This window comes from Ictalurus punctatus, chromosome 7, assembly GCF_001660625.3.
Source record: "Ictalurus punctatus breed USDA103 chromosome 7, Coco_2.0, whole genome shotgun sequence".
In the NCBI taxonomy this organism is placed as follows: domain Eukaryota; kingdom Metazoa; phylum Chordata; class Actinopteri; order Siluriformes; family Ictaluridae; genus Ictalurus; species Ictalurus punctatus.
In genome coordinates this window covers 29,958,281-29,971,169 of record NC_030422.2, presented here as the reverse complement: position 1 = coordinate 29,971,169, position 12,889 = coordinate 29,958,281, and the positions used below count along the sequence as shown (strand labels likewise).

General features: G+C 40.8%; 1 protein-coding gene across 2 annotated transcripts; it reads right to left on the bottom strand.

The window, feature by feature from the left end:
- Window positions 1-1,855: 1,855 nt before the first annotated feature.
- On the bottom strand, window positions 1,856-7,209 carry LOC108268026 (serine/arginine repetitive matrix protein 2). 2 transcript variants are annotated; one of them, XM_017472662.3, is made up of 5 exons: window positions 7,108-7,209; window positions 5,798-5,904; window positions 4,432-4,883; window positions 3,544-3,627; window positions 1,856-2,451 (listed from the first exon to the last, which is right to left on the bottom strand). In XM_017472662.3, the coding sequence occupies exons 2-5, from the start codon at window positions 5,898-5,900 to the stop codon at window positions 2,368-2,370; spliced, it is 723 nt and encodes a 240-aa protein (XP_017328151.1). In that variant the 5' UTR covers window positions 5,901-5,904; window positions 7,108-7,209; the 3' UTR covers window positions 1,856-2,367. The 2 variants fall into 2 exon arrangements, with proteins under 2 accessions (XP_017328151.1, XP_017328152.1); XM_017472663.3 differs by having other exon boundaries at window positions 5,798-5,919; window positions 7,108-7,199.
- Between the last annotated feature and the right edge of the window lie 5,680 nt (window positions 7,210-12,889).

Genomic DNA, 12,889 nt, shown 5'->3' with positions numbered 1-12,889 from the left:
CTTCCACTCTCAGGAATGACTGCCCTTTTCCTTGTTGCAGGAGTGGTACAATCATGGGTGCATCTTATCCAGCTTGGTATATGATCTATCTATTACCTTTAAAAGAAAAAAAAATCATCTCAGGTCATTAGACCTGAAGGACGACCCATGTACCTTTAAAACTGTACACCCCATTCCCTTTCCTAAGCCAAACATACACAGTAAAACACGTCCATTTAATGATACTGATATTAAAAAGTACAGCGTCATATCTTTATTTCTACAAGTATTACTATTAGCAATGAGGAACTATTAACAAACGTAGTGTAGTATTGCGATTATTTAGTACACAAACGGTATAAGCGCTACGTACTCGCTTTTTCAGATTACAGGTACTGACCCGATCGTTCTCCGAATAACTGCCGATCTCACAATTTATACGCTAAAAGCTAATTAAACGCCGTTTCTCAGCTATATATCACAAATTAAAGGCACAGGAGATAAGAGAAGGTACGCTTTAGTACCCGAGAAGGTGGAACAACGAGGTGGTTCTAATAGTGTGTGTAATTTACTTTTCCCCCTCACACGGTGTGTTGATCCTCCTCTAGCTTTCATCGTTGTCCGTTTCAGTTCTCTTAAGAATTCCATACGATAGGCTAAGTATATAAAAATACAACAGTCTTTACGGCACGTCATACCATGGCGCTGTTTAATCCTGGATTCTGATTGGTCCAGGTTGAGTTGATTTGTTTTCTAGAACGGCAGCGGTGACAGTAGTGCAGCTACAAAGCGCATGTTTAGCGCTAACGCGCTAGTTCGATGCGTTATCGTTTCTACGGTAACAGCTCACGCACGGGTACGTGTACGGCGGACGCGCCGCGTAATCCAAGACTACTAATGAACAGATTAAAACGCATAGGTCGTTTTCTTTTTAAACACATTTTTGAGTGTCAAGATAAGGAGATTTTTTCGGAAGGAGTCTCCGGTAACAGTCAGAGGTAAAAGCTGTAACTTTTCCAGTGTATTTTTTTTCCTAGTTTCAGAGAGAACGAAAGGAACGAACTGGTTTCACAGACGTTCTGGGGAATGTGGGTGCTCAGCGGATAAGATGATGGACTTCTGATCAGAAGGTTGTGTGTTCAGATCTCAGAACTGCCAAGCTGCCACTGTTGGGCCCTTGTGCAAGGCCCTTAACCCTCAACTGCTCAGTTGTACAAATGAGATAATTGTAAGTCACTCTGGATAAGGACGTCTGCCAAATGCTGAAATGTAACATTAAACGTGACTATAAACAGATAAGTATGACAATTCTTTAATTTAATAATAATAATAATAATAATAATAATAATAAGCAATCTGCTGGAATAAAACGCATCAGGAAGTAAGTCATTGGAAAATATTGGAGGAAAAAAAAAAAAAAAAAAAAAAAAAAAAAAAAAAAAACACACCATCTTGGCGTTGATTATTTTTCTAGAAGTGTTTTAGTCCTCGGTTACTAAATGTGCTATTATCCGGAGATTAAGGTTACAGAATTTTTCACTCGTTTTTTGTTGTTGTTGTTTTACCCCAACCCCCTTAAAGTCACAGTGATCGCTCCCATCAGATGTCAGACCTTCTCTCTTTCATCCATGACACAGGTCACAATAACAAGGTTATCAGTGTATTGAGTAACAGGACGGGTTCTTCAGGGGTTTGCCTCCATCACAACATGTTTGTCCTAGACGGTAATTACGAGCTTCCTGGTGTAGTATTAATTTCACCCATCATCTACACACACTGACGCTTTAACCGTGTTACGCCAGTTGTAATAATAATAATAATAATAATAATAATAATAATAATAATCTCCTGCACAAACACACACGCTTTAAAACTGTTCGAAACGTGCGACGTCGATGAACTTTATTCGAGCTAAGGTGTTGCGAGAGACCCAGGACACTCACGTCCGTAGTTCTCCCTTTAAGACTTCTTTGGGAATTAGTCTGTATGTGAAATTTCCATCGCCTTAATAGGCTACAGACGCCGAGCCAATGATTAACAAAGCGCCCCCGTGTCGCAGGACAGGGTTGTGCAAGAAGAAAGGAAAACAGTCCATCAACAGTGATGTTGGAAAAACAAGACGAAATCTTCCTGTCCCGTCAGGCTTATGTAAGCGCAGCAGGTTAGAACCGGTTGGTGCTCGAGGTGGATTTTTACCTCTGCTGTAGGAGGAAAGAATAACTGTGACAGTTTATTTAGGTTTACATGTAGTTTTACAGTGGTGTGTTGAAAATAACAGGATTTTAATTTAAAAAAAAAAAAAAAAAAAAAAAAAAACCCCTTTAAAGCATCCCCAGTCTTCAGTTAACCTGCCTTATCTCTATACAATACTGTGAGAATACTGTATTCTCACTCCACGGTCAGCTCGTGCTTGCTGGCTTCTTCAATGTCAAACATAAGATCGATGAGCCACTGAGGTGCAGGAAGGTCATCCTGTACACCAATACACACACACACACACACACACACACACACACACACACAGTAAATAAATAAATAAATAAATAAATAAATAGTTGATGTTTATTGTGTTTGATTTGTGGTTCAGCCCTTGACCCAGATGATCACGATCCATTTACCAGTGCCAAGTGAAAGCAACACCGATCGATAAAAACTTAAAAAGTTTCAACAAGGCAAGTATTTTGCAAGCAAAATTCCTTTTTTTTTTTTGGACTTGATCATTTGGGTCAATCCTGTGCTTGTTCATGCACTAAAAAGGCTCATGTGCTGCGGAGTAATGACTGGATGTCTGTTAGACCACTAAATACAGTGTAGTCTATAAAACAATGGCACCTCTGGGAAGGGTGGGAGGGGCATGAACCCCTGGGCACCCCACAGGCCCTTCTGAAATATGGGGTGGCCCATATTTTATTTATTTTTAAAATGACTTGTTTGTTCTTAAACTAGGGAATAAAACCCACACTGCATGGTGTGGCTTTATAGGAAAATAATCGACGACAGGTTGGTGTGATGAAGCAGCGCTATTGGCGTGGATACTGTCGAACTCAAATTCGATTGGTCAGAAGGCGTTCTGCATTATCGAAGACGTACATTCTTATTTGAACAAAAGAAACAGTCATTGATATGGTGAGGTTTTCTGTAAGGATTGTTTTCTGTGTGTATTCACATTTATGGAAGGAGTCTCCAGTGCCAGCACTTTTGTAACGATAAGTACGTTTTCTGCAGTCGAGTTTACGCTCAACGGTAACATGACCAGCTGCATTTTTCCTCTTCAAGAGAGAGGAAAAACAGAGGCTGGTGAGGAAATGACCGTTTCTGAGCTGCTAAAAACACAAGTCAGAACAGGAACCAACTTTTTCCCCCACACACACAATCTTCAACAATAAATGGAACTCTAAATGGATAAGAAGTATGACTGAGGTGTTGGTCATTAGTGCTGCAAGTTTGAAAGTAATCATTGAGGAATTGCTGGAGGAACACACCCACTGGATTATTTGGCTAGAACAGCACGTTTAAGGTTACACGTGAAATAAAAAGATTGTCCGGTTTTGTATTATTACTCACATGTGCAGGAGCTGGGTGTGTACGCCGTCTCCGTCTCCGTGCACAAGATGGCGCTTTTTCACCGGTCCTCTTTGTTGAAGTAGTCTTTTATGGGAAATATAAATAATACACTACCTTAGGTTACATCAATCAAAGGAAATGGACCACCACGGAGCTTTATTACTTGGGTGGTGTTTGGTTCGGAGTACGGCAGTGGCACGGACATGGTGGCGTGTATGGTGCGGTGTTGTCCGGGATTGAAATGCTGGACTTCAACCCGACTGAACATCTTTGAGATGAAACGGGAAAACTAGAATGCACCTCAGACCTCCTCGTCTAACATCAGTTCCTGGCCTCATTAATGCTCTTATGGTTGAATTCACACTAATCTGCACAGCCACGCTCTGAAACCTAGTGGAAAGCCTTCCCAGAAGAATGGGGACAACCACAGTGTATTTAGCCCATATCAGTGCAGTGGTCAGGAGCTGATACTGGTGGGCTACGGGATAACGCCCTTGTACCAGCACTAAACTCTTCAACTGCAATGTCCGAGTCCTTGCTGTGATTCACCACCCAAATCATATCTGCTCAGTGATGGATCCATTGATGGACAGGTTAGAGTGTAGAGAAATGATGAAACCATTTGGCGTCAAAATGTTTAAAGTCTTTGCTGCATTGTCCAGTAAAGCTTTCTCTAGCTTCCTTTCCACTTATTCTCCAGAACTGTCTACTCTACGTGCATCCCCAAACGCTGGAAAGTGAGAATCGGAACAAAATTGCTTGAACTTCCATAGCTGGTAAACCCAGATCACTTGTACAGAAGGTTTTTCCAGATTTAAACGACCAGCGCATGTTCAGAACCAGTATGGATCATGCGAGTACAAACCAGTAAACAGAACCTGGTCTTACCTTTTGTGCATCACGCTTCCCGACTACAGGCCCAGACATGCGCGCTGGAGAACGACTTCTCAGAACTTCACGTCGTGCACTTGAGGACGGAGAACTCCACGCTGAGGAGGACCTTCTCCAAGTGCTTCCTGGAGTTGAGGAGCTCATTCTTCTAAAGCTCTGTAGTGTTGAGGAGATTCTTCTGTTAGGGCTTCTAGCTGCTGAAGAGCTTCTTCTCTCAGACATCGTGTGTGTCGAGGAGCTACTTCTCCTGGAGTTTCTCCGTCTCGACGGGCTCAAGCTCTTACTCGGTTCATCGTGTGGTTTTCTCCGATCCTTCACGGCCACTGAGGGTAAACCTGTGCTAGGGTCACCGTCAGCACGCCTCCCATGCGAGACCGGTTCTTTCTCCGAGTAAGCCATTGTGGCCTCGTAACTCTCCGAGTCAGTCTCATGTCTTGACTTTCTGATGCCTAATGAAACACATTGGAGTTCCATCAATTCTACATCTCTAATAGTCAAACTTGGAGGACCAAACCAAAAAATATTAAATACGTAAATAAATCTTCCAATATACCATTTAATAAACGGCTATAAATAAGTATATAAACAATTCAGCGTAATCTTGTAATACATACTGAAAAGCACGAATTGAATAGTAGTTCGCCGGGACCAGAGCTCCTACAGTACTACCGATTTACCTCACATGTCCAGTAGAGTGTCCCGACCGCAGCGGATACTCATTCAGTAATGCTACGAGTATGGGTCTCGGGCTCATGTGACAATCTAGCAGATATTGAAACCTTTTAACAGCCTTCCATTTGCATCTGTTTAGAACACATCTGTTCATTCTGAATAAATGTCACTATATTTGGCTACAACAGGTCATATCCCTAATTACAGATTAACAAATACAATAGCTAATCTGTCTCTTGAAAGAAATCATGAGTACTTGCGGTAGAAACAGGAGCTGCAGCAGCAGGTATAATTGCAGCACTTTGAGCGACGGATGATTGTGGATATTAGCAAGATTATTGTCAGAATTAATGGGGATATAGGGTTATTTTTTGTCCATGTTTGACAGTTTCTATATGCAGGACATTAAAAAAATTATTTATATATATATATATATATATATATATATATATATATATATATATATATATATATATATATATATATATATATATATATATATATATATATATATATATATAAAAGAACTGATTCATTTCATCATTTGAATTATATACTGATTAATTTAATGAGGGATGAATTTTTAGAATTTGGCACGCTCCATCCTGTATACAGCCCAAGTGCATCAGTCAGAAGGCATAAGAGGAAAAAAAAAAATTTAAATAGATGGAGTATGAACCGGTAACCCCACCATGTTTTGAAGGTTCATCCGACTCCTTCTGGCCTCCTCCTTCAGGTTCCTGCAGGAGTTCTTCAGACTCATCATTTTCCTCGATGGTGTGCAGGAAGTGCATATTGCTAGAGCAGAAAAGGCTCGAGGTAGAGGTTAAAAGGTGAGCAGGTTGAAATGTCACATGACCTAATGAATCCAGTTCTGCAGGGAGTTCTTCCTTTGTGTGATCATCAAAGACCTTGTACCTTTAAGTCTACAGTGGTATAAATGTGGCATTCATAAAAATGCCGTTTTGGGGGGGAAAGCATTCATGTCCTACGTAATATTTACAAGATAAGGGTAGTGATGGCTTAGTGCTTAAGGCTCTGGCTCCTGCCCCTGTACATCAGCTTATATTATATTATATTATATTATATAATATATAAACACACACTTTAGTTGTATATACACTGCTGTACACACAAAAATGTAATATATTATATACACACACAAAGAAATTAATATATAAATCAATTAAATATTAGGGCTGCAACTAACTTATTTTCATAATCAATTGGCCAATTATTTATTTTTACCATTTTTTCACATATTTAAAATAAAATCCCAAAACTGAGTGTTACAAAGAAAAAGAACTTTTTAAAACTTTCCCACAGAACCCCTGCAATTATACCACTGACCACTAGGGGTCCGCAGACTAAAATTGAACTGAATTATTATTAATATTTTTATTAAATATCTAAAAAAAAAATATAACAATCCCAGTACACCCTTATGTTAATGCACTCAGCTTTTTATAGTCATCTATTGATAATTTAACAGTATAAAAGTGGTAAGGAAATGCTACACAAACAGATAATTAGGATACTGCATATGTAGCTTTTCCGTCAATGTGCAGAGTTAAAATTGTGTTAAATAAAGACAAAGTAAAACATTTTTCTAGTGTTCAGTTGTCTATTCAATGCAGCTCCAGGGCAGTGTGAATGAGTGTTGTACATGCAGTGGAGTTACAGGACTCGCAGCACAACAGGTCACATGACTGCATCATGTGGAAACGCCACAGGTTGTTTTTTCCCCTTCAGTGTCTCTGTATTACTCAATCACTGGTGGAACCATGTGCCCATGTGTAACCCCAGTGAGCCCAGCAGTTGCTCAAACAAGAACACACACACGTCCTTGAAACATCCCTGGTGACCTTCCTATTGATGTAAATATTTACCCATGCACGTACAAGCTTCTCGCTGAGGAATGCTTGCAGTGAACTGTTCTCATAAACAATAGATCACAGCCAGATTGTTTCTAAACCGATAATAAACACAAGGTCCACTTACCTCCATACAGCGTCTCGGATATCAGCGCTTCAGCCTGCACAGTGCACTTTCTTCTGTGGCTTTGAGTAATTGGGTGATTGGGTTAATTGGAGCCATCTGTCCTGATAATCAGAGATGGCAGCTGAGAGCTGTTTGGACACACTCTCGTCAGAGTTCTGCAGCGTTTAAACCCTGATGGAGCATTAAATGCTCTCTATCCTAATTCATTAGTCTTGAAGTTCAACAAATCAATATATCAGCATACATGTGACTTAATCAACAAATCTGTCTGTTTGTGGCTTATAAATGAGAACAAATTTTTCAATAATAAAACTTTTAAGCATTTAACATCTTGTTACTTTTACTGGTTTTCTCCCCTCGATTCCCATTGTTCCCAGTACCATCACATCGCCCAGTTTAAACGGCAAACGAGCAATTGGTTTCAAATATTAAAAAAAAATAAATCCATTTTGAATTCTCTCCAAGGCTATACTAAATCACTAGTACTAATGTTAGCAAGCCAGATCAATCAAGCCCGTTCCATGAACTCTAATATGAAGCTTGAACATGAACGCTTACGTATTTCACCAATCAGGAGCTTTTGTTTTTAATGTTAACGCATCATCCATGTGCCGCTGCTTGCGGATCATTATAACGAGTCTTTATTGATCATGGATACATTACAGCACAGTGAAATTCTTTTCTTCGCATACCCCAGCATGTTAGGAAGTTGGGGTCAGAGGGTCAGGCATGATACAGCGCCCCCTGGAGCAGAGAGGGTTAAGTGTTTCGCTCAAGGGCCCAACAGTGTCAGCTTGAACCCACGACCTTCCGATCAGTAACCCAGAGCCTTAACCTCCACGCCACCACTGCCACCTAAATACTACACTCCTCTTTATTGCAGCCTTTTTTTTAAAGTTCTCTTCCGCAGTAGTGGCTCATGCATGTTCACGCTTAACCCCACATGAACTCAATGCAAAAACAACCAAATCTGCAAGACCTAAGATGAAGCCTAATATATCCAAATCGATAAATTAATCTGTCTGGGTTTTTTTTTTTAAACAGTGTATAATCGATGTATTTGTTTAGAATTTGAGATGATAGATCAGCATGAACAGAGCATTGCGCGTATAGTATCAGTGTCGCTGCTGCTTCTGCTGCCCCCAGTGGCGTCACTGTTGCATTACATTCTACCCAGGAATCGACGCTAGATGTGCTCTGGACATTGTAACACAATACTGTTGTATATTAAGTCGTAGATGCGTCGAATATAAAATGAGTGTTGAGCGTTTTTCATAATCAATAAAGTCAGCTAATCGTTGCAGGACTAATTTGAACCCTTCAGATGTAAACAACTACGGGCTTATCGTCGACTGTTCTTTGTTTTCCAAAACAAATCCTGCGATCTCTCACTCAACACTCAGATTCTCAGCATCATCGTAGCTTAACACTTGTGTAAAAGGTGTGATTGTTGATTACGGTGAAATTTTTCCCGTACGCACAAGTTTATGTAACAGTTTTAAGGAAGGAGTCTCTAGTCTCAGCGCTTTGTAACATTTTTACGGAACGTTTCTCATTGACATGCCATGCCGTGTATTATTTATTTATTTTTTTTAATCTTAGTCCGAGTATTTGTTTCCCGTATCTTCGCTCGGTGTGCTTCCTGGTTTAGATACGGTTGAGGTCCTAAGTTTACATACGGCTTACAGAATCTGAAAAACGTTCCTCATTAAAAATAATAAGAGAGATCATTATAATATAAATCCACTATTTCACATAGCAGATGTTTACATATAGTCCACGAGACACAATAATAACGAAATTTACACAAACTAACCGGTTGAAAAGTTTACACGCGCTCGATTCTTAATCCCGTGTGTCTTACCTGGATGATCGACGACCGTGCTTATGTTCTGTGAGAGTCGTTCACGAGTCCCTTGTTTGTCCTGAGCCGTTAAACCGCCCACCGTTCTTCAGAAAAATCCTCCAGGTCCTGCACATTCCTTACTTTTCCAGCATCTTCTGCATATTTGAGTCCTTTCCAGCAGCGACTATACATTACACACACAACTATTATAAAAGGTCCGAACATTCACTGATGCTCACGAAGGCAACATGATGCATTAAGAGCCAGGGGGGTGTAAACTTTTGAACAGGATGATCGGTGTAAATAGTTATTATTTCGTCTTCTGGGAAGCATGTAAATATTCTTCTGATGCGCATTCAAAATAATCATTTACATCATCCTGTTCAAATGTTTACACCCCCCTGACTCTTGAGCATCAGTGAACGTTTGCACCTTTTGTAATGGTCGTGTACGAGCTCCTCGGTCGTCCTCAGAGTGAAAAGGTGGACCTCGACATCATATAGACGCTGTTGGACTATATGTAAACATCTGTTATGTGAAATAATAATAATGTCCTAAAGCATGCAGCATCGTGAGCTTCCTTTCATGACCTTTCCTGCTATCGATCTCTCATGCTTCACTACATACACTACACACGTTAATATATATTCATGAAGCAAACCAAGTGGGTCACCGAGACACGGTCACGTTTCACCAGTCACACGTCCATCACAGTTAAAGTACTCATTAAAAAAAAAAAAAGATTTGACACCATGCCCTCAGTGGATAAAGATTTTTACTTCAATGCCGTAATTCATTACAAAATCTTCTACTGCCCAGCTTTGTAGAGAAGATGCTTCACACACCACTGCATTTACAAACGGTACATGTGCATATCAAAGAGCGTTAGCTTCAAGGCAAATATTTCATTCACTATAGCTTTGTAAAATAAGGCAGAAAACATTTTTATCCATGTGGTCCAGTCAAAGACGAGATCGGACGCTTCGTGGCCGGTCCAGTGAGTCCATGTTCAGTCAACCAAATCAAGCATGTTAAACGTGTTTGTCAGAAAAAAAAGATATCAGAAATATCATTATCGATTCAGTAGAGAAAAGAAAAGATACACAGAGGTCATGCAAATCAATAGCGGTCGGGATGGACTTCTTCAGCATGCTCTTCAGCCCCGTAATCATCATGGACATGTCCGAGACCAGCGCATATTTAAACCAGTCCCATTAAACCAGAGCTTTAACATGGCAAAACATCAAATGATAACAGAACTGCATCACAAAATGATTCATCATTATACCGGTTCTCCATTCTTATTGGTCAGGAGGTGTTTATTACGTGTCTGTAATCACCGGTTTACATGAATTCTACCACAGTATCATTAGAACTTAAACAACGATAGTCTGAGGTTAATAATGAACCGATTCGAATGAAACCGTTTGCATCGTCGATATGTTGAAGGATTCTGTAAGGAGATGTTTATTTGACATTACTGGAAGGAGTCTCCAGTGTCAGTACTTAACCGGAGTTACTGTTTTCTTCTAGTCGTAGACACTCCGGGGTTTTGAGAGAAAAACACGAGACGCCAGTGATGGAACGAGCTGTTATAATGTAAACGAGAACAGGAAGTGACTTAAAAGGTACCCCGTGTCGTTCTTGAACAAATCGAAAAGCGTTGCCGAAGGATTGTGGTATAAGAGGAATAAAACTCTTTGGGGATGGTGTGTGGATGTTTGTAGAAAATGCGTAACGTGAACGCGTACGAGTAGTGGTTATACGGAAGGTTCGATAATAACCGTTATTCGATGCATTTCCGTTATCATTAAGCACTTTTGTTACATTTAGCATGCCGTACCTCAAGCAGAAAAATACACTGTAATGTCTGTTGTTAAACCAGCATAGAGAGGACGTTTAAGTGGAGATTACATGTACATTCATGCTGGGGGGGGGGGGGGGGGGGGGGATTCATTCTTGCTCATGAGCTAAAGATGAATCAAAGCTCCAAGAATTAAAGGGATTCGAACGACTACACTGTCTTCTTGCTGAAAAGGTCCATTTTGTTGCCCTGTTTCTTAATTACAGTCATTTTTATTTATTTATTTATTTATTTATTTATTTATTTATTTACAGTATCTCACAAAAGTGAGTACACCCCTCACATGTTTGTAAATATCTGATGATATCTTTTCATGTGACGACACTGAAGAAATGACACTTTGCTACAATGTAAAGTAGTGAGTGTACAGCTTGTGTAACAGTGTAAATTTGCCGTCCCCTCAAAATAACTCAACACACAGCCATTAATGTCTAAACCGCTGGCAACAAAAGTGAGGACACCCCTAAGTGAAAATGTCCAAATTGGGCCCAATTAGCCATTTTCCCTCCCCGGTGTCATGTGACTTGTTAGTGTTACAAGGTCTCAGGTGTGAATGGGGAGCAGGTGTGTTAAATTTAGTGTCATCGCTCTCACACCCCCTCATACTGGTCACTGGAAGTTCAACATGGCACCTCATGGCAAAGAACTCTCTGAGGATCTGAAAAAAGAATTGTTGCTCTACATAAAGACGGCCTAGGCTATAAGAAGATTGCCGAGACCCTGATACTGAGCTGCAGCACGGTGGCCAAGACCATACAGTGGTTTAACAGGACAGGTTACACTCAGAACAGGCCTCGCCATGGTCGACCAAAGAAGTTGAGTGCACGTGCTCAGCGTCATATCCAGAGGTTGTGTTGGGAAATAGACGTATGAGTGCTGCCAGCATTGCTGCAGAGGTTGAAGGGGTGGGGGGTCAGCCTGTCAGTGCTCAGACCATACGCAGCACACTGCATCAAATTGGTCTGCATGGCTGTCGTCCCAGAAGGAAGTCTCTTCTAAAGATGATGCACAAGAAAGCCCGCAAACAGTTTGCTGAAGACAAGCAGACTAAGGACATGGACTACTGGAACCATGTGCTGTGGTCTGATGAGACCAAGATAGACTTATTTGGTTCAGATGGTGTCAAGCTGTTTGGCTGCAACCAGGTGAGGAGTACAAAGACAAGTGTGTCTTGCCTACAGTCAAGCATGGTGGTGGGAGTGTCATGGTCTGGGGCTGCATGAGTGCTGCCGGCACTGGGGAGCTACAGTTCATTGAGGGAACCATGAATGCCAACATGTACTGTGACATACTGAAGCAGAGCATGATCAGTATGCAGTATTCCAGCATGATAACGACCCCAAACACACCTCCAAGACGACCACTGCCTTGCTAAAGAAGCTGAGGGTGAAGGTGATAGACTGGCCAAGCATGTCTCCAGACCTAAACCCTATTGAGCATCTGTGGGGCATCCTCAAACGGAAGGTGGAGGAGCACAAGGTCTCTAACGTCCACCAGCTCCGTGATGTCGTCATGGAGGAGTGGAAGAGGACTCCAGTGGAACCTGTGAAGCTCTGGTGAACTCCATGCCCAAGAGGGTTAAGGCAGTGCTGGAAAATAACGGTGGCCACACAAAATATTGACACTTTGGGCCTAATTTGGACATTTTCACTTAGGGGTGTACTCACTTTTGTTGCCAGCGGTTTAGACATTAATGGCTGTGTGTTGAGTTATTTTGAGGGGACGGCAAATTTACACTGTTACACAAGCTGTACACTCACTACTTTACATTGTAGCAAAGAGTCATTTCTTCAGTGTCGTCACATGAAAAGATATAATCGGATATTTACAAAAATGTGAGGGGTGTGCTCACTTTTGTGAGATACTGTATGTGTTTATATGTTTGTCTAATACTCAAGGTGCAATTACGTAATTTAGGTGGTACATATAAAAGAAAAATGCAAATAAACGAATATATATAACAATAGAACTGTGAAACTATGACGTTTATACCTTCGGTAATTCGGAGCAGATATCCACATCCTTGTTAAATACTCATACACACTTCAAATACTTAGCCATTTTCCACTTCT